Genomic DNA, 22,273 nt, shown 5'->3' on the forward strand with positions numbered 1-22,273 from the left:
GTATATGGTGGATTACATAAAGTGCTTACACTGCCAGCAACTTTTGTTAGCAAAAACCAATTATGTAATGTTCCTTTAAGATGTGGCTAATTGATTAGTATGGACAGTTCCCACTTGACGTTAAACTTAGTGTTAAGCCAGCCATCTTTACAAGCAAATTTTCAAATTTTTTTTCAGACCACACAACTACGCATTATGCATAAATACAGCAGTTGGCATGCAGGAGTTTTTTCAAATTCCTTTCATGATTGATCAGTGAAAATTGGAATGTATAATGCAACTCAAAGCAAAAGTTCTAGTTGCCAATAGAGATGGTGAATATCCTGAAATATCTATATCCAGATTATTTCTGTACACAGTGCCAGTGCTATGTACTCCAGAAGGTAATATCAAATTAGTGACTTTTTGTGAAAACTAACAGCTGAAAATCTAATGCTTTTCTTTGGTTTGAGAATTTGCATCCAACTGAAACTAAAATATACAAAATGTGTAAAAGCACATTTTCGCAAAAAACTGTGTTTTTTGATTAAATTGTTTCTTTGTGAAAATGATGACATTTGACGACATCAGATCAAGCCTTGAGTTTGTCCACCGACCTTGAGGTTTGCTAGACCCTTCTCATAATGTTGCAATGCTTTGGATAGACATGGGATGAGATTACTAGACTCATTGGTGATATCAGCAAGGCACGTCTCACCGAGACAGAACTGCTCCAAACCACAGAGCCAGTAGTAGAAATGCTCAGACGCAACCTGAAAGACAGAGAGGAAAATATGAAATTGTTCAGTTATATTTGCTACCGTCTCAAGATCTCCATTGTGCAACTACATAGTTCACATCTTAGAATAAAATTGATTAAGCCACTTACTTCCAAAATATTATCAAGTGGATAGAGGCAATATGAATCCTGCATTTTAGCAGAGAGTACCTTAACAATTGAATAGATGACAAGTTTGCACTACTTACCTGTGTTGCCAGTTTGACAAAGATTTCCGCTGCAGTTTCATGACAGTTCTGGAAAGAGCAAAAAGTTGAAGAATGTGAAATTAGAAGAAAGCAAATACACCTAAATCCAGAGCATTAGCAACTTAATCTTACTGTAGACCAATCTACCGGTGAATTGCGAAATACAAGGTTTTTCCACCACTATTGGGATGCATTTACACCACAGTGTGTGTGTCACAAGCAGTTTTTATCTTGGGTTGCATTAAAGACCCTGGACACTAATGGTAATTGTCAAAGACCAGTCTTCTCACTTGGTGTATCTCAACAAATGCATAAAATAACAAACCTGTGAAAACTTGAGCTCAATTTGTCGTCGAAGTTGCGAGATAATAATCAAAGAAAAAAAACACCTTGTCACACGAAGTTGTGTGCTTTCAGATGGTTGATTTCGAGACCTCAAATTCTTAATCTGAGGTCTCGAAATCAAATTCGTGGCAAATTACTTCTTTCTCGAAAACTACGCCACTTCAGAGGGAGCCGTTTCTCACAATGTTTTATACTATCAACCTCTCCCCATTACTCGCTACCAAGTAAGGTTTTACGCTAATAATTATTTTGAGCAATTACCAATAGTGTCCACTGCCTTTATGTGGGTTTTGAGGCATTGCATGGTGTGGTATCAATGCATATTCCGTTTGTGGCAACACCATACATCAACTTTCCCCGAGTAGATTTTGTTCTTTAAAACCTTGTCTTGCTATCTTTTCTACCGATGTAGAGTAGATTTTGGAATTAGGTAGACTAATTAGTTCTAAAATGAACTGTCCTGCTTATTAATTACTACCTTGGCAGAAGGTAGGAAATCAGCTGGGACTTCTCGTTATTAACTTCTCATTTGGATAAAATTGTCAAAGCGTTGTATCCCGCTTAAAAAAGCCTGGAAATACACAAAAAAACAAGTGCTTGCCGAGATACAACATTTATACACACGTTTTTACACTGACACCATGATGTATGGATCTTAACCAATAATTAGCGATGTAAAATCGTTACTTAAATTTATGTTTACATACCAGTCTAGTTGCTTGATGTGCAATGAGGTATGCAGGCCACGGGGAAGTCATTATGAGCTGATGTATACTACGACCAACACTCTTACAAGATCTCCCTGATCTATCAGCTAGTAATAACAACACAGCTAAACCAATCTAAAGGTAATAGGGAAGAAATAATGAATACTACGACCAACACTCTTACAAGATCTCCCTGATCTATCAGCTAGTAATAACAACACAGCTAAACCAATCTAAAGGTAAGAGAAAAGAAATAATGAATACTACGACCAACACTCTTACAAGATCTCCCTGATCTATCAGCTAGTAGTAACAACACAGCTAAACCAATCTAAAGGTAAGAGGAAAGAAATAATGAATACTTCGACCAACACCCTTACAAGATCTCCCTGATCTAACAGCAGAAACAACAGTAGCAACAACAAAACAAAAGTCAATAACTACATCATCAAGAACAACAAAACAACAAGAAGAACAATAACAACAACATTAACAACATCAACCCACCCCAAAAGTCCAAACACAAGCAAACACAAGGTTATTGTGTTTGGTCTTCTTACTAACTCTTTCAAAGACAATTCCCAAAACGACAAGAAGAACAATATCAAAAAATTAACAAAAACATCAACCACAACAACAACAACAACCACTTACCAGCTTATTGTGTCTGATCTTCTCACTCACTCCCCCATCAGCACAAGACTCCTCTTGGTTTAAAGCATCAGTATACAGCTGTTGTAATAATGGTAGACGGCCACGAAACAGCTCTTCAGATCTTAGTTCACCAAGAGATACCAGACAGCGACATAAAACTAATCCACTCTCACCTATAATGGACATGAGAGGGCAGTATTACAGGAATAGAACACCAAGAACGCTGATTATGAGATACCAGACAGCGACATTAAACTAATCCACTCTCACCTATAATGGACAAGAGAGGGCAGTATTACAGGAATAGAACACCAAGAACGCTGATTATGAGATACCAGACAGCGACATTAAACTAATCCACTCTCACCTATAATGGACAAGAGAGGGCAGTATTACAGGAATAGAACACCGAGATTGCTGATTATGAGATACACACAGCGACATAAAACTAATCCGCTATCACCTATATGGGCCAGAGAGGGCAGTATTACATGAATAGAACACAGAGAATAGACCTTTTTGCAAATACTGGGGTATGCGCATAAAGCTTGGAATTAGGTGCATTGTGGTCTACCTAGTGTCCAAACTTGATCCATATCTATCCCACAATGCACCTCATTCAACAGTCTGCGCTTGCGCAATGGTATTAGCGAAAGGGTCTATGCTGACTCTGAGATACACAAACAGCGACATAAAACTAATCCGCTCTCACCTATATGGGACAAGAGAGGGCAGTATGACATGAATAGATCATTGAGAATGCTGGTTACAAGATTCAAACAGCGACACAGAGTTGTGTATTGAGAGAGTTGGAAGAACTTAAAATTAGAAGCTAATCTGTCCAAAAATGCATGTGTGCACACAGGGTGACAAGACTAGACTGCACATTGGGTTGTGTTACATTTGAACTGAAGATAGAGCCAGTAATAACGCGACCAACGAGAACAGGTCCCTCTTTGTTGCAACTCTGCCATTACACAGCTCTGAATAGAACACCAAGAATGTAAGCCCCATTGTTGTCTATGTATGCCAATTGTGTATGCCCTCTATTTTATGCCGTAATCCAAGTTTACCGTAAAGGCACTGGACACTATTAGTAATTACTCAATAATTTTTAGCATAAAAACTTACTTGGTAACAAGCAATGAAGAGCTGTTGATAGTATAAAACATTGTGAGAAAGGACTCCCTCTGAAGTAACGTAGTTTTTTAGAAAGAAGTAATTTTTCACAAATTTGATTTTGAGACCTCAGAATTAGATTTTAAGTTCCCGAAATCAAGCATCTGACAAGGATTTTCTTTCCATTATTATCTCGCAACTTCGACGACCAATTGAGTTCAAATTTTCACAGGTTACCTTTTTTATGCATATGTTGAGATACACCAAGTGAGAAGACTTGTCTTTGACAATTACCACTAATGTCCAGTGTCATTAAAAGAAATATGATGACAGGAAGTCAAACTTATTTTCATTCTGTATTTGTTCAAGATTCTAAGATCCAGGTAGGTTCTAAAGATTATGCCTGAGCAAAGAGAATTTTTGTGGTTTCCACCATGTGAAATCTCTTTCGAGTAGTGTTGGTTCTGAAGATAACCGGTGGTAATGACTCATCATTTCAATCAGCATGCTCTGATTGTCTTCAGCAAACTGATCAAAACGTTGAGGTGTTTATCACCAGTTCTTTTCAGAACCAAAACTACTCAAAAGAGATTTCACATGGTGTTACCGCAAACCTCTCTGAGTTATAATTCCACCAGGAGAAGTTTCAAATCCTACTGATTCAAAGGAATTGATTTAATCCAGAGTGGTTCTGTTTGACTATGTTGTTAGTTACCTTTAGTTGACTGCAGTGCCATGATGAGTGTCTTGATTAATCCTTGGAGAGCATCAGGACATTTATCACTCATGTTGCAAACACAATGAAGGATCATCTGATGGAAACACAAAATCACCAGTCAGAGAGAATCATAAAGAAGAAAAACAAAATAAAAAAACTTGTGGTGATTGTTTTGGTCTTGCATATAGGAAAAATAAATGCTTGTTATTAAATAATAAAAGAATCTATAAAACCGACTGGTCATCATCAATCTATGGTAGTAGGGTGAGTATTGACAAACGCTTGAGTAATTTCATAATTCATTAACATAGCCTAGTTTGAGACATGCACAGAGCAAAACTTTCTTCATGTAATATTAAAACTTACTTTTGATGGTGTTTGTTTTTATTTAAAAAACACTATTTACTAGAATTTGTCTAATTCTTTCTGATTTCTTATGCATACCTGTTGGTGGCAATTAACTGCTATTTGTTACCAATAAAAAATCAAATAAAATATACACCCTGTGCACCGGACCACTCAGTAATGACAATTCATAAAAGGAAACACCAACAATACCTTGAGAGCTTGTACAGCAGGCTGAGTCTCTTCAGCCAAACACTGGATGATGACATTCTGTGCAGCAGAGACTATCCGTAAGTACGACAGTGTGGGTGACTCTTTACCGCCACGTTTAGGTACCAGACTAAGGTGATACCATTTAGCTAGTAGGGTTCTTATCTGGACGGCCGTGGCTGCTACGCTTACATCCCAGTGATGACTGAGATCACTGCAGAGGGCTGCTATGGGCTCCACTAAAGAGGAAGAAAGCAGACAAGATAAATGCTTTAACAAAAACTTCAACCCTGTTTCCTAAAGATTGAAAAGTAGTTTGCAAGTTACTGCTAGAAGAAGTTCAAGAAGCAGCAAGAAGAAAAACACAAATGCGTTTTCAGAAAAGAGTGCAAAAGAACCCTGCTTAAAAGACAAATTGTACCTTCAGGATATGTATTTTTATAACTTTTTAAAATTGATTTGATTTTTGATGAGATATCGCCCATGCCTCACAAGGCCAGACCGTTCACATCAAGGTGAGGGCTATGGGTTTCATCCACCAGGTAGAGCAGAATGTACTATCTTCCCAAAAGTATAAGGGCAAAGATGTGATTCAAGCGTTAGACCTATCAGTTGTTCAAGCGTCTTTTTTTTACGCAACGCACTTGAAGCAGACTTTTTAAATGATCATACTTGTTTGTGAGTAATGAACACAAAAAGAAAGGTGTTTGTCTATGGTTCTAACAAATATTAGATATGCAGGAGACATGCATTTAATCTAAACATTACATGAACAAAATGGCAGTGAGATTTGTTTGACTTGATTAGTAAAAAAAAAATTCAATTTTGAAACAACTTTTGTTCTCCCGTGACGTACAAATGTTGTATTTTGTCTTCAAAGTTCATTCTACGCAAATGTCCTTCAACTTACCTTGATCCTCAAGCATCAATGCTTGAGTCACAAAAAGAATACTCAGTATTTTGAGTCTCTTAGCGAGAAGCTCAGGAGACTCACACCCACGACACTGCTTACACAAGATGTCGAGGTTGTCACTGGTCCACATGTGGGGAGCCTTCCTGGCCAAGAGGCAAAGGTCATTGATGCAGGTCATCTGCACAGACCAGCGAGGGTCATGGCTCAGGTAGCTTAGGAGTAGGCCCACCTGTTCAATGGAAATTAAATCAATCTTCTCAGTGGTCTAGTTGGTATGACACTGCTCTAAAGTTGCAAAGGTCCTAGGTTCGAATCCCACCCAAGTAATATGCCTATGATTTTTAAAACCAAAACAACTTTTCTTTATCCCAAATGAAAATTTAACATCTACTAAAACAATCTTCTTTAACCCTTTCATGAAAAATTTACTTTTATTTATTTTATTTACTGAAATGATCATATGGATACAATAATTGTTTATGTGACAGGTATAAAACATGCCCCCCCCCCCCTTTTTGGGGGGTTTAATCAACTTTAGTTTCCTCCTTTAACTAATTCTTTTGTTAATTGAGCACCCTCAACGTCAGGTTTTCAGGTGCTCCCATAATTCCAATGAAGACAGACAGCCGTTTAACAGTCTTTTGATTGTCGTCATAATTTCAGATTGGTATTAAAACATGGCCGAAATCCTCAGAAGTCTAATACACAACCCATTATTTAAATGATTGTCCCATTTTTTGTTTTTTGTGGAAATGGTGACACTCCCAAAAAAATGTCACAAAAGCACCCTCAAGAGTCTTCTGTCCCATTCTGTAAACTGTGTGGTCGTGTGATCTTTCTATTTCGATTTTTACTATTTTTTTCAGGAAGGTTGCTAGCAAGCAGTTGGCCCATGAAAGAGATAACTTCGGTCTGCTGCCCAGTTATATTGTATGAATATTGACTGCTTCGGGTGCTATGGTTAAAACTACGACTCCCGAGGTGATCCCCTATTTTCCCACGGCGCAACCGAGGGAAAATGGAGTGGTCCGGGGATCCACCGAGGGAGTCGTAGTTTTATCCGTAGCACGAGTTAAAGCAGTCAATATTTGTTTTATAACACCCCAACAGACTATTTATCATCTTCGTACACGTAACGTTCCTACGCGCATTTCAGATACACAGATGCACAACTGATTGGGTTCGAGGTGGTTAAAAAGACGTCTGGGTACTGCACGCCGTGTGATAGTGGTCGGACTATCACACAGTAAACAATGCACTATCACACGGCCGCTGGCTAGTAAAACTAAGGACAATTTTCCTCAAATAGTCTAGGGCCCAATTCAAAAAGCTGTTCAACAGAACAAAATTATTTAGTACAGCAAAAACCTTACTTAGCACAATTAGATTACCAGCCAAATTACTATATACCTGTATATTGTATATTGTTTTTGACTGTTTTACTGCTATTTATAAATTCAGGAAAAGACATTTACTATGAGTAAGACTTTATTGGTGGAGTTGATAAAAAGATTTGCAACCGCTTCCAGTCAATATGATCATTTTAACACAAATTGTTTGCAACCACTGTTTTAGATATTCTTTGGTTTGGATTTTGAACCTCAAAGTAACACAGGAACTGATTGGCTAGTTTACCCACCTGATCAGGTATGTTGACCAATGAAGCAGCAGCTAGCTGGGATAGCGTACGTAGGGAGACAGTGAGAAAGCTCTTAGCAGGGTAAGATGGCAGTAGGTCGAGGCATAGCTGACGCACAAACACAGTAGACTGTGTGTCATGATGCATATGCTTGAAGATTGGAATAAGCTTGAGTTTAATCTCTGTCGGTGTCGACAGGCCCTGTATAAGATCTGCTAGTTTGTGACAGATTCCAGAAGCAAAAGTCCTTCAAAATAAAAGAATCAAAACAAATTTCAAATCATGTAATAATTGCATCAAGGCTGAAGAATTAAGTTATTTTTCCTTTTACCCTCAAACTATTGTATGACAATAAATCTCAATCTGTGTATTCAGTGCTTTCCAAGTCCTGCAAAATATATTTCCACATGCCACTCAGGTGGGATTGGAACCCACCCAGATATATGCAATTGATTGATTCGTGATCAAGAGTTTCCACAATTGTTGCCAGAGGAAGCTCTCTTGATTTTCAAGCGTGTTTCGACACTTAGAGTAAAACTATAGTAGTAGTGCCATACTCCTACAGGGCCCACTGAATCTCAGTTGCCTTTGTAGCAAGGTCTGTAATACCTTTGGTATATCATACAATATCACCCTATAGCATTGTAGCATGATATATCACCAGCCTGTCTATTACGTGTCTCTATGGCCAATCTTCAGTACACTGTGATTCTATACCAAAAGATCCCTTGCATATGACATCACACTCTCAAAAAGCGCTCACTTAGGCAAAAAAAATGAGGCCAAAAGAGACAAATTTTTGGAAGATAGCTGTTCTGTGTTTGTAAAAACATGCAGGCGACCTCAGCATCCGTGTGATCATTTCATGTTGGTGTTCTGCCCACAATGGTTGGTGACCGAAAACTTGCCCGGCAAGCAGGATTTTCCAACCACCGCTGGCAGAATTTCCTTTGTTTTACGACCACCACACATTTTCCAAATTTATAAATTAAACCTGAAATGTCCTTTCAAAGGTTTTCAATAAAATGTAAAATTTAATATTTACCAGTAAAAAAATTGGTATCCAAAACCATAGTTTTGAGTACTTTGGTTTGAGTCTTTTTTTTTATGATCTAGGGAATTTGGTTTTCCACCACTAAAGAAATCCTGGGCAGAACCATGGGTCCATTTAAAAAACAACAACAACAACGACAACCTTCAGGCATTGAAGGTTAACAAATAAGATTACCTGGATTGCGCTGAGAAGCAGGAAGCTGCGTAGATTGCTGACTCTAGCTCAACTCTATCATGTGAATCCAGGCCATTGTGGATACTGTGATGAACATCCTTCTTCTCAGCTATAATACCAGCAATACTCCCCAACACTCTGTGAACAAAAAGTCATAATGTTGAGCCCGGTTCATACTTCCTGCCAATGCCAATTAATGCGAAGCGAATTTGACATGAATTTATCGACACAACCCTCCTTTTGCACCGATATTCGCAAGTGAGTTGAGCGGAGTTGAACTGCTGCTAATTATTCTTTGCGAATTTGTGACGTCAACATTCGTATCGCATTCGCATTCGCAGGAAGTCTGAACCGGGCTTAAGAAGATCACGTCAGTGCACAGAACTATTAAAATATATTATTTGTTGTGTTTAAAGTATTCCGTTTATAAGCTTTGGCTTCTTGTGTAATGCATCCACTAATCAGTTTTCTTGTATCAATTGTTCTGTTTTTTCTAAAGTGCTTATCCATGAGGAAATAAATGTTGATGATGATGATGATGATCATGATGATGATTAACTTCATTGAAATACCCAACATTCCTGTAATTTTAGTACCTGACCAGTAATGCCACAACAGATCAACTCCTGCAGGCTAAGTTGTTCTCCCAAATTTGAGCCATTGAGAGGAGGAATGGAGATTCTATGAAGGAACTTTCCACCTGCAGTGGAGTGACGTTGAGCAAGTTCAAGTGTGCACATTTAGTAGACTACTGACCAGCAACGTACATGCACAGTGAACCACTCACTTAAATGAATTGTTTGGGAGCCTTGTCAACTATCGGTACCACGGTATTTAACACTCCTACATTGCCTTCTGCGTTTTCGCTTAAATGTCACTGGTTCCCCTCTGGGCTTTACAAATGTTAGCAAGGAACAGGCTATTGGGACCATGGGATGGTTCCAAATGGTTGACCGCGGTAGTCCACTAATGGTCAACCAGCCTGGGTTCAAGGCAAAATGGTCAACCTTTAGTCAACCCAGGTGCACACTTGAACTTGCCCATAGCTAGACAAATAGAAGACGCTGTCAAGGGCAAAGTCTACTTGTAGGTTAAAGCGTACCTTAGTGTGATTGCTCTAGCGACTGGGTCATTACTGTAAATCACAATGAAGATTCTTCGGACAAACTCATCTACATTCAGGATCTTATCCAGGTGAAGACGACTCTGCTGTGCCACTCTCACCACACACAGACGTAAGAAATTACTCCTACAAATAAATCAGTACAAATCAAAACTTTTTAATCTTCCATTTTAATAGTGTTATTTTTAAGTAAAAACTACCAACTCCACATAAACCCTCTTAAGTGTCTGACCATTCAATATCATCCACACTGGTACACTGAACCTAGTGTTCTGTCTACTACACACAACCTGTATAGGTAAATTAGTTTGAATGGACAGTAAATTGCTACAAGTATTATGAAAGAGGCTCTAAAAAAATAGTTTTGATCGAACTTGTTACAAATCAAAAGCCCTTTCTAGTATGACCTTAGAGAGAAAGCTCTTTTTGGGCAACCACCAGTCGACTGGCTGGCTGTTATATATTCACCTTGTGCAGTAACTATTGGCCTACATGTAATTCACCCCAAACTTGTTCAAACTGGGCTACGGCTGACATTTGTAAACATCCAGAACAAGTTCAGAGAAAGCTCTGTTCGGGCAGTCAGTTTACTGGCTGGCTTGTATCACTTGGACTGTGCTCCTACCGTGCTATGCTTCATTTCTCCGATAGAAAGGACAGAATACATGCTCCAAACCGTATACATGATTTTTTGCAGTTATTGTACAACATTCTTAGGAATGAACAAAATCTCTCTATTGTGCATACTTACCCATCTCTGAAGACGTCAGCAAGCTTCAAGAAAGCTGAATTGATGAGAATTGGGAATGGGTACTTCTCAAATAGTCGAGGGAAGCGAACTATGGCCTCACATTGCTCACCAACTTTCTGGGAACGTAGACCTTCAAAAGGAAACAGAAACTGAATCTTTACACCCGCATCAAAAGAGCCCCCTTTCTTGCAAATACAATATAAATCTTCTCTTTTTCTTGTATATAATTTTATTAAGAATTTGTGTCATGATTTTTGAAAGTAGTAAAAAAAGGGAAAATCTGGTGATTAGCGGTGTGTTTCCGTCCTGGAGATTGTCACGCCTTTGCTACAGTGGCCAGGGATGGCAACATATTAGTGTGGGACACCAGGTGTAATAACAGAGGTGGTTGTCAAACAAAAGATTATTTCCAAATTGTCTCTTATTTATCTTTGAAGGTCAAACACCATGAAGGATGAGCAAAATAGCCATTCTCACTTCCAAGATAAATTATTTTCAATCATCAAGCAGACAAACATGCTAAAATTTATGTGTTGTACCAGATTGTCGTTTACCGCTCGAGGGAATCTCGTAACCCTCCAGCTTTGCCTTCGGGAAGAGGGTTATGTTATCACAACTAGTCTGGGTTAAGACTAATCCATCTGCGCAGTGGTTTGTCCGTCGATGTCAGGTTTTTTTTATAACCAATATAAACCTAGGAATTCGCTCCGGGATCTGGTAAGTTTTTGTCCTTTTTCTTCAAAAATATTTTCTCAATGGTGTTTTGAGTGTTCATTAGATATTGAGGATTAAGTTGGTGCCCTTAGAATTTGTGTCATGATTTCTAAAAGTGGTAAAAATGGGGCAAATCTGGTGACTAGCTGTCAAAATTATGTGTAAGACCAGATTGTCATTTGCCAATCAAAAGAATCGTGTAAACCTCCGGCCTAGCGGCCGTTGGGAGGAGGGTTACGTTATCGCAACTAGGGCTAGCGTAGCGCAGCGGGTTGGAAAATATAAGTAAAACTGGCCAATCAATCAAACAGCCCATTTGAAGTAGATGCTGGCTAGAATAGGCTCCAATGCTGTGATTAAAGCTACAAACACCTTTGAGGATGACGCCACGGTAGCTGGAAAGCATTGCCTGAAGAAGCCAGTGATGAAAAGTTGAGGAGAATGTTACCCTGAAAGTGAATTGTTTGAATGTAGAATTTTTACAGGCTTTTCAGGCTGTTGACTTTGTCTTTTCTTAAAAAATTATTAGCTTATTATGACTTTAAATCACTAGCTATAATTTTCAGCTTTACATTGATACATATTTTACATTTAAGAATGATACGGAAATCGTAATATTTACCGTCCCGCAAACACCCACCCCCCCCCCCCCCACTGCTGTGCAAAAGAGAATGGTTGGGTTCTCACTGGCCTGCGCCATGCCCAATCAATATTATTATTTAGGGAATAACACTGCGAGTACCCGGTCTTCACTGCGTGGTAATGACCGGGTTGGTGGCTGGCGCTGTTAATGGACCGAGCCAGCCACCAACCAAGGTCATTACCACGCAGTGAAGACCGGGTACGAACACTGTTATTCCCATTAATAAATACCTTTTTAGCGAATTAAACGGCTAGAATTGTCCAAATTTTGTGACTTTTCTTTTGGCGGTACTTCCAGTTATGTTCAGGGGCCATATTTGAGCTTTTGATGGTTCCCATCTCTTTCGTGTCTTAATCACATTACTGATCTTTGAGACCAGTGACTATTTATAAAGAGATGATCTGTTCAGCGCCTTCACTGGGGTCAAAGGAGGCAAATGATTGGACGATAGCTGTTCCTTGTGCATTAAAACGCGCGCATGAGTTCGGCGTCAGTTTATACGCGCGCACATTATTACACGCGCGCACTCAAAATTGATACATTTTCAGCGCGCGTACGCGTAAGTGCGCGAAGTTGCGATGAAACTAACAACAGGGATATAAATAAGCGTGCGATACAGTGCAACGCGCAAGGTTTACACAATGTATGCTGATTTAGTGGCCACTTATTCGCTATTTTCCAAAGCCGGTCTTTATACCACCGTTAACACTCCTAGCTACACGTGACCGGGTTTTGACCAATCAGAGACTTGAATTGAAACCGTCCAAGGTATTTATTATTATTAAAATATGCATTCATCGGCCACACTATATTTTTTAGAACGGCAACTCACCTTTATCGAGTTCCAGCAAGGCTGTATTAGCATCTTGTTCTTGCTCTCCATACCCAGTCTCACTTGGCATTACAGACAACTTCATTACGACCCGAACGAAAAAATCGTCCGAGAGGAAAAATTAATTTCAGTTCACATACACGCGCTGACGGCAAAACCGAAAGAAAAACATAGTTTTGATGCCTAGCGCCACCAAGCGACCGTCAGGTGAATAGCATTTTTGCGATTTTTCAACATCATTGTTACTTAAAATTCTTAGAATATAAAATTTTTTGCATAATTATAACCATATTATACAGGTAAAAACAATTAATTGTAGTTAATTTATAATAAAATATTGTATTTATAATTAATGTATTGGAAATTGGAAATTTTACTTTAAATAGGTTACAGTTTATGAACGAGGTCAATTTTCCCGCGACTCCAAGGGACCGGCGCGCCAAATTTTAATGTCTGGAGAGTGTGCTGCATTCCTTGGCGTCTGCTGTGCTGCTCTGTACTGTTCCTTTATTATAAACTTCCATTGTATTGTAAATTTGCATGTTTTAACTTCAGAAATTGAAATGGTGTTTTCTTGGACAAGAGTCAAGCCTGTTTATGGGTCAAATATACCATGGCAACTAACAACAGCAGGTAGGCCTAATTAATTGTTGACCGGCATTTTATTTCATCTTCAATTTCAATCCTGCTTTTTTTTTTTTTAAGTTTATTTATGATGTGTTGTTATATTTTAAATAAAGTTTCACATTTAATCAGATTTAGATTAGGCTCGTTTAATTAAACTTTTAAGAGTAAACTCTGAATTCCTGTGTAGATTACGCTTACGGCAAATTGTCTGTATTTTCCGTATTGTGCCTGCCACCCATATCTCATTATTTTAACTTTTATTAAGTTTATATATGAATTTTTCATAACAAATGAATAAGTGGTGGCAGGATTTAGGATACAGAAATTTTTCCGATCTGTTTTTTTTCCCACAATAAATAAATAAATGAAAATGTTGCACTAGTTGGATTTACAGCATCATTTCCCAATTTTCTATTTCAATTCAAGGACATCATGACGTTTGGCGATACCTGCACGACAAAACCTTACTTCTCGGTTCCTACCCAGAAGACCAATACATATTTGAAGCGGAGAATCAAGTGGAGCAGGTTCCTCCATTCGCCTGTAGCTTCTCTAAGATGACGGCAAATTCTCATCTTCTTGCTGTGGTTGATGAAGATGGGTTTGTTACCCTTATTGATACCTCTCAAGCTGCCAAAGTTGTCAAAGGTAAAAATATAGGAAATAGTAGTAATAATAATAATGGCCATTTGTAAGACACCATGCCATGTCTGTCTGAAAGAGAGAGAGAGAGATGCTGAGGGTCTCACCTAGTCAGTAATCTTGCTGGCCAGTTTTTACTTGCACCATGTATATTTTGCACCTGATTGGCTTACGGTCCCATGGTTTCACGCGTGCGCCCAGCCACAGTGCGGTAATCTTCAAATTTTCTGAAGCAGCACTTTAAAGGAAGAAGAAGAAGAAGTGGGCCTACAATGAGTTTCAAATATTTCAGCACAAAACAAGTTTTCAAGTATGTTTGCATAAATATATAATATCTGGCAAAAATGTTCAATCACAGACACACTTAAACTGAATGTGTTGTTTAAACAAATCTGTTACAAGCAATTGTTAATGATTGATAATGTTGTTTTATGATGTAGTTGTTTCATGACGTTCAATTTGTGTTCCAATTTGTCTGGCAGTTTTTCGAGCGCACAGGAACGCAGTGTTTGATGTGGCCTGGGCTGATGGCAAGAACCATTTAGTGACTGCATCAGGGGATCAGATGGCAGTCCTGTGGGATGTAGCGACAGGTAAAGCCCTCGGCGTCTTCATGGGGCACAGCTGCAGCTTGAAGTCGGTGTGTTTCCGTCCTGGAGATTGTCACGTCTTTGCTACAGGGGCCAGGGATGGCAACATCTTAGTGTGGGACACCAGGTGTAATAACAGAGGTGATTGTCAAACAAAAGATTATTTCCAAATTGTCTCTTATTTATCTTTGAAGGTCAAAAACCTTGAAGGATGAGCAAAATAGCCATTCTCACTTCCAAGATAAATTACTATCATTCATCAAGCAGACAAACATGCTTAACAAACTCATTTGCTGAGAAAAAAAATAAGCAGGGTGTACCAGTCACAAGTAACAAACATGTTATGGCATTCGGGCTGGTAAAATGTTTTTGCTAAGCAATCAGTTTTTATGTTTTTAAACTTTTTATGAAGCAGTGCCCAGTTCCTGAATAAAGCATTGGACCATCAGCCAGAGTTCATTATATGTATTTTTTTGTAGTGTAATATCAAATATTGTAATGTCCGATAAGAATTGTTTGTTGTCTTCATTATCCCAGGAGGTAGCAGTGTTTCTCATCACACTGCAGTGAACATTATAAAAGAAGCCCATGCTGAAGTAGCCAAGCAGAGAAATATTCCAACTAGAAAACGCAGCCGACTGTCTCCCTCTGTCCTGGTCAGGGGTGACAGCTTGTCCAGTGTCACGGTCGTTAACTTTCAGGACGATATGTCACTGTTTTCAGCTGGAGCAACAGATAGGTGAGGAACGTTTGCAAGTGACATACTATTTTTTTTTTTTTTTAATATTGGTTAAGTAAAAACATTCAAACAGCGCAGAGATGGGATCCCGTCGCGTTTGTGCAAGAAGCATCACCAGTAGGCGCTCTAGTTCTTGTATATAACTCTAATGTTTTTTTGTTTTTTTTTACAGTACAATCAAGGTCTGGGATTTGAGAAAATACAACAAAGGAATGAAGCGAGCTCCAAGCCCATGCCTGGTTTATCCTTATGCAGGAACGAGCAACAAAAATGGAGGTAAAAATACATTCTCTTAAAATCTGTCTAGGACTTGTTAGATATTTATACATGTTTATACATAGTTTTTAATGATTCCTGTAAGTGGCGGCTATCCGCTGTTGGACATCAATAATAAAATTAAAAAATATAAGTTTGATTAAATAAAAAAATAATTTTAGGTTGGAAAACAAAAATTTGCTAGAGCAGGACTTGCCTGCGCTCTACCAACTGAGCTATCGAGCCCTATGTTAATGGTGTCCCTATTTTGTCAATATCTTTGCTTGGGGTGCCAGTCAGAAGCCATTCAACCTGTTTAACACGGGATCACTCCAAAGTTTACGATACAATCTGGTAAGGGAGAGGGATCACCTTTCGGGGATGTAACTTAAATTTATTTCAAATGTCAATAATAAACCATAAGAAAAACTGACTAAGTGAATTTGATATAACTTCTGGTTGAACAAGGAATATGTTTATATAATCTTCAAGAAATTTGTTTATATTTAATATTTGATTTCCATCATAAATGTAGTCTTGGTTCAACTTGTTTTCTCATTTTCGCTGCTCATGAAATGTGCACAGTCTACACTATCTGACCTCGACCAATGTGACACATTGGTGTAAAGATGAAAACCTAAATAATTTCATCTTGCATAAATTAATACTAAATTCTAATCATTTCATAGGTTTTTCAAGTCTTGTGTTCAACTCCACGAGAAGCGAGTTCTACGCCAGCTGCATGGATGACATCATCTATCGTCACAGTACCCTAGGGCTACAGACGCAGCCAATAGCAACTTATTCTGGCCATCAAAACTCATCGTTTTATGTCAAGAGCGCCCTCTCGCGAGATGACGGTCTCCTGCTGAGTGGGTCCGGTGACGGGAAGGCTTACATTTGGAATGTAAGTAAAGAAGGGATGGGATTATTATTGGGTTTTTAGGAAGATTGAACGCATTCAGATGAGGCAAAATGGAGACATATTGAAGGGTTCATGGTGTACTCTCAAAATCTGATGCATGCATGCAGGCAATCTTTCAGAGTCCATACAAACGTTTTTTGAGTTATCAAAAGGTAAAAACTTTTGAGGCTTTAGGGGGTCTCTAAAAAAAAATACGGTTAGAGTTAATTCTGTTTATTTATAGAAGTTTCTGTTTGTCTGTTTGTTTTTCTCATAGGTCCATCAACCACACTGTCCACCTGTCACCCTTTGTGGTCATGAAGATGAGGTTACTATGGTTACATGGGCAAAGGATGATTTCCCAAAGGTAACTCATTCACAAATGCCAACTTCAAAGAATGTTCTTGTTGTTTTTACCATAATACATATATCATTTCAAAGACTTGCATAGCGGATACAAGTGACTTGTACGTAAATGCCTTTAGTGGCTTCTAACAAAGGCAAATTTAACCTAATTCCAATCTACTGGTATCTTTCTACCACACACTATTTGCATTTCTTAAACACAATCAAGTTGTTTTTATATTACAAATAAACTAAAACGATCTTCAGTTTTTACAAGATATACGAACATCACCCAACAATCCAAAATTGAAGAAAACAAATTCCTAAACCAGTTCCTTTTCATTAAATTTGTTCACTTACAAATGTTTGAAACATTTTGATACGACAGGCTGTGACTGGTGCTGACGACGCTTCCGTTCGAATCTGGAGATTACTCAAATCTGATGATTCAACCTCTTCCAATGGAGCTCCAAATCGACTCATTGGACATGCAGAACAATCAAAACTAAAAATCCAAAGTGAGTTTTATACAAATGGAGTAGAGTTTGCTAAATCATCTCATTGAACCCTTTCCTAAAATACAATAGGCAACTTTAGTCAATCGTACTCATACCCCCTCTTCTTTACCATAGGCAGGCAGCTTTAGTAAACAAGATCACACAAACAGACTTGAACCCGAGCACAAACCTCTTATTTGTAAGGCTGCAGTTTTGTCCAAGTTCAGCTCACGTTGGGTGAAAAGAGAAGAATACCACCTTGCTATTAGAGTGTAAAAACAGGTTTTTATATTCAGAAAATGCATTGTTTCCTTAGACTTTGCTTAAAAGACATCCAGCTTTATTAAAGTTAACTAACCTGAAACTTGTGTTTTTTTAGGATAAACGAAAATGTGTTTTTTCTCTCTCTTTTTTTCAGTGAAAGAAAACCTACCACCAGCTAAGAGCAATGAACCTCCTACTAGACAGGGCACACCCCCTCCTCAGACCAGAGTGAAGTCAAATAAAGAAGAATTCAGATCAGCGTCTGCTCCATCATCTCCAGTAACTCCCAACCCCCCACAGAGAAGACATTCTTCAATATCAGATTGGCTCAAGAATAGCCCTAAATCTAGCCCAAGATCACCGGTCACTAAAAGCTCTCAAACCCTAACTAAATTTGTAACGCTGAAACCATTATCACAGATGACCCATGAACGAACCCAAGTGGGGACCCTAGAAAGAATCGTAGGACCAAGTGTCGCTCAAAGCACAAGTCGAAACAGAATTGTAGGTGCTAGTGTTGCAAAACAAACTATCGTCAAGAATGACGCTAAAGTAACTTCAGGTCGTGGTACTAAGGAAAATTCATCCAGAAATGAAAACAGCTCAACTCTGAACAAAGATAGTTCGATTAGGAAAGACCACATGCCTACAGAAGGTGCAGAAGTTGTGAGCCGAAAGAAAACAATCATTTTGGCAGAAAAATCTTCAAATAAGAGCACTGTGGAAACTCATGAAACCCCAGAGACTTCACAAGAGAAACAAAGTGGAACCTCAGATCCGCTTCAGGAGACGGACAGCCACAATGAGCCACTATTGAAAATGTCAAGAAAGAATCAACTACATTGCCAAAGTTCCACACTCCAGCATCGAACTGCCAACTCGTTCACAGATCAGAGCTTACTAAAAACTTTGTGCCAAGAACAATCTCAACTTCAAGTCTCAGCTCACAAATGCAAAATCGAGAGAAAACAATCGGTTCAAACTTCATCTCCAGTAACTTCAACCCTCTCAATTCAAGATGGTGGTACTTCACCGAGATCCGGCAAGAGGAAAGTCCTTGAGTTGGAGACTAACAAAGTGAAGAAGGCTAGAACAGTTGGGAGAGGCAGGGACTTTCTTACAAGCCACGCTCAGCATCAGTTATGCACGTGCAGTTGCTCTGGAAATCATAGACACCCTACTGGTAATGTAACGGCAAGCAACATTACTGTATCAGAGAGTGACATTGTGGCTGGGCAAACTGTTGGAGTGAGTAGTTCGCCAGAGGGGACAGGCTTTGGGAAACAAACACCAAAGGTACTTTGTTCAACCACAATGGGTTTTACCGAAGAAAAACAAAATCATTGTCAATATACAAGTACAAACCATTTCAATCCGTCAAAATAATTACTAGTATCTGATACTTTTATTGTGCAGAAAATAGCTTTCTAAGTCTGGACTATACACCATTGCTTGCACCAATCAAAGTAAGCCTTGTGTAAATATTGAAAAAAACTGACAAGTATTGATTTTATCAATATAAACCACAAGGGAAACTGACTGGGTAAATTTGTAAATGGTTTTTGGGGTTGAACAAAGAATTGACTAGAGTGGGATTCGAACCAACGACCTCCGGATTAACGTGCCGGCGCTCTACCAACAGCTATCTAGCCCTATATTGGCGGTGTCCCTATTTTGTCAATATCTTTGTTCGGGGGTGCCAGTCAGAAGCCATACAACCGTTAACTGCCGTGTAGCCAGGGATCACACCCAAATTACGATACAACCTGGGAAGCGGCAGCCAGGGGATCACCTTAAGGGGATGCGACTTTTTGTTTCAGATATCAATATAAACCACAAGGGAAACTGACTGGGTAAATTTGTAAATGGTTTTTGGGGTTGAACAAAGAATTGACTTGAGTGGGATTCGAACCAACGACCTCCGGATTAACGTGCCGGTGCTCTACCAACTGAGCTATCTAGCCCTATATTGGCGGTGTCCCTATTTTGTCAATATCTTTGTTCGGGGGTGCCAGTCAGAAGCCATACAACCGTTAACTGCCGTGTAGCCAGGGATCACACCCAAATTACGATACAACCTGGGAAGCGGCAGCCAGGTGATCACCTTAAGGGGATGCGACTTTTTGTTTCAGATATCAATATAAACCACAAGGGAAACTGACTGGGTAAATTTGTAAATGGTTTTTGGGGTTGAACAAAGAATTGACTAGAGTGGGATTCGAACCAACGACCTCCGGATTAACGTGCCGGCGCTCTACCAACTGAGCTATCTAGCCCTATATTGGCGGTGTCCCTATTGATTTTCTAACATAAATTGAATGGTGTGTTTATTGAACACTAGAGGATAGAAATGAATTATCTCTTCCCAATACGATGATAAGCTTTCACTTTTTGACTAACGGCCATTTCAGGGCCCAGAATAATTAATAAGCTTTGATATGGTTTTCATGTAAACAATAATATTTTAACCGGGGTTTTCGAAACATTCAGTTAACTCGCATCCACTAATATTCAAATAACAACATCAAACAACTTGTGAAAAGTTCAGCAAATTCAACCGTCACCATTTATAGTCACCGCAGAAATTGTTTTCTCAGGGGTTTTGTTCACATTCACCTGTTCGCGACTATTTTAATTTCAGCTTTCTTTAATTTTATTTCTGACTACAGACTTGAGATTCTTCCCCTCAGTTTTGTTGACAAACATTTGAAGGGTCTCTTTGCTTTATTTTTTACTCTTGTAATTCTTTGGTTTTCTACAGACCACAGACTGCAACAACTCGACTAAGAATATCTGTTTCTACTTCCGGCCACATGCTAGAGAGGTTAGGCGATCCTATTCAGACAGTAGTGTGTTATCCAAGGGATCGACGGTCAACTCTGGATGAGCAAAAAATAAGTTGAATTGTAGAGGATTTAACAAATTTCCAAGTCAGCTTCCCTGGTATTTGAAATAAGTTGCCTCGCGTTAAGGCCTTCCCTCGGCTGCCATTTCCCAGGTTGTATTGTAAACTTGGGTGTGATCTGTGGCTACACAGCAGTGAATGGTTGTGTGTGCCCCCCCCCCCCCCCGAAAAAAAGGTAAAACGATATGGACGAAATAGTGAGACCACCAACATAAAGGGCAAGTCAATCTGGATGTAGCATGTTCAATTCATGCTCTAGTCGATTTGTCTTTGTTCAATTCAAAATTATTGTGAAGGTTTAGCAGAAACCAAATGATTATTTGTTTTTGATGTAACAAGTATAAGAGTGCTAATCAAAAATAAACTAATTGTTCAATCTAAAAGCTCGCTGTTTACAAAGTTTGTTCCCATACCAATCAACCAGAGAAATAGTCTCGCCTGAAAAGTTTGTTTAAAGTTAGCGGAAAAAGGTGCTTGAAAGCCTCCAGAGCCAAAATCACTGTTGCTTATTTTGATTGCCACCATTAAAGTTAGCCTGATTATATGATCGCATTTTAAAACAAATATGTTGTTTCAAGTTTTCACCAAAAAGTTATGAAATGTTTAGTTTGAAGGTTTATACCAAATCTGATGTTGAAATTTATTATACCGATAGGAAAAAAACAATGATGTGCATTTCCTAGAATTACCTATTCACTTTTAACCTGTTTAAAAAGGGAATTTCCCATATTGTAATCTTTCCTCATGAATTGTTCAGAATTTCACATTTGTGATAATAGATAGATTCGCTAACCTCACGTTAAAACAGTGTGCAATGCAAATTGTGTTTGATACCTTTCCAGTGCAAAAACATCCAATGACGTAACATTTCCAAATATAAAGGTCTGTACATTTTGTACCTGGATTATTTTAGTTTATTTCAGAATTCCCATGATATTCAATCAAAACATTGACATCCAAAGACATCTTGTTTCAAACTTTGCTAGGAAAGAGTATCAAATAGATAAAATTTTACACTATTTAGTATTAAGGAATCTATGTAATGGAAAATGATTTTTACATGTACTTATTGAATCAAAGATGACCTACTCCAATTTTTGATTTGAACCATTGTTTACACGGTGCTTTCCGAGTCTGAAGCAGAAATTCCTTGAGAACCTCAGATGGGATTTAAACGCAAGACCTTCTAGAGAAGGTGTCTTGATCCCAAGGACCCTCTTAAAAATTTAATTTGGCAAAGACGTTTTTAGCACAATCCTAGACAGTACTGTAGAGTCTTTTACCCAACGGTAAAAGAAGTAATTCAGGAGCAAATGAATCAGTTTTGTAATGTTTCCAGATAATTTGTGAAATGGATTAGATTTGTATCTGCTTTAAAAGTTTGTAATTGAGATTTATTATAGTAAATTTATTGAAATCTTTAATAAAAGACAAAGAATATTTGACAAAATCACGTTTCAGTCAGTCATGTTTGTGTATTAAGGTCGAGAGATTTCAAAAGATGGGACATAAAAAACTTTAACAATATAAAACATTTCAAGACTTTTTTTAGCCTAACAGCTTTCTGAAAATCTCAAGGAATCCTTTACATCAGTGAA

The 22,273-nt window shown here is 38.5% G+C and overlaps 2 protein-coding genes across 3 annotated transcripts in view; one reads left to right on the plus strand and one right to left on the minus strand.

The window, feature by feature from the left end:
- The window catches only part of LOC117296501 (integrator complex subunit 7-like), a gene marked incomplete at its 5' end in the record, with an annotated part of 21,294 nt that extends 8,269 nt beyond the window's left edge, over positions 1-13,025 (minus strand). The window contains 12 exons of the mRNA XM_033779466.1: positions 597-752; positions 967-1,014; positions 2,019-2,153; positions 2,673-2,845; positions 4,507-4,603; positions 5,068-5,303; positions 5,975-6,206; positions 7,617-7,863; positions 8,845-8,982; positions 9,947-10,093; positions 10,719-10,848; positions 12,908-13,025. Of these exons, the coding sequence (XP_033635357.1) occupies positions 597-752; positions 967-1,014; positions 2,019-2,153; positions 2,673-2,845; positions 4,507-4,603; positions 5,068-5,303; positions 5,975-6,206; positions 7,617-7,863; positions 8,845-8,982; positions 9,947-10,093; positions 10,719-10,848; positions 12,908-13,025 (1,857 nt within the window). The remainder of the gene's footprint in view (positions 1-596; positions 753-966; positions 1,015-2,018; positions 2,154-2,672; positions 2,846-4,506; positions 4,604-5,067; positions 5,304-5,974; positions 6,207-7,616; positions 7,864-8,844; positions 8,983-9,946; positions 10,094-10,718; positions 10,849-12,907) is intronic.
- A 328-nt stretch (positions 13,026-13,353) lies between these two features.
- On the plus strand, positions 13,354-20,816 carry LOC117288934 (denticleless protein homolog). Of its 2 annotated transcripts, none has more exons than XM_033769811.1 (10): positions 13,354-13,540; positions 13,961-14,182; positions 14,659-14,907; positions 15,304-15,505; positions 15,678-15,781; positions 16,450-16,667; positions 16,942-17,031; positions 17,398-17,527; positions 17,925-19,066; positions 20,532-20,816. In XM_033769811.1, exons 1-10 carry the CDS (start codon positions 13,357-13,359, stop codon positions 20,655-20,657), a joined length of 2,667 nt encoding a protein of 888 aa, XP_033625702.1. In that variant the 5' UTR covers positions 13,354-13,356; the 3' UTR covers positions 20,658-20,816. The 2 variants fall into 2 exon arrangements, with proteins under 2 accessions (XP_033625702.1, XP_033625709.1); XM_033769818.1 differs by having other exon boundaries at positions 13,373-13,403.
- The last annotated feature ends 1,457 nt before the right edge of the window (positions 20,817-22,273 follow it).

The sequence above is a fragment of the Asterias rubens genome, chromosome 1, assembly GCF_902459465.1.
Source record: "Asterias rubens chromosome 1, eAstRub1.3, whole genome shotgun sequence".
Taxonomy (NCBI): domain Eukaryota; kingdom Metazoa; phylum Echinodermata; class Asteroidea; order Forcipulatida; family Asteriidae; genus Asterias; species Asterias rubens.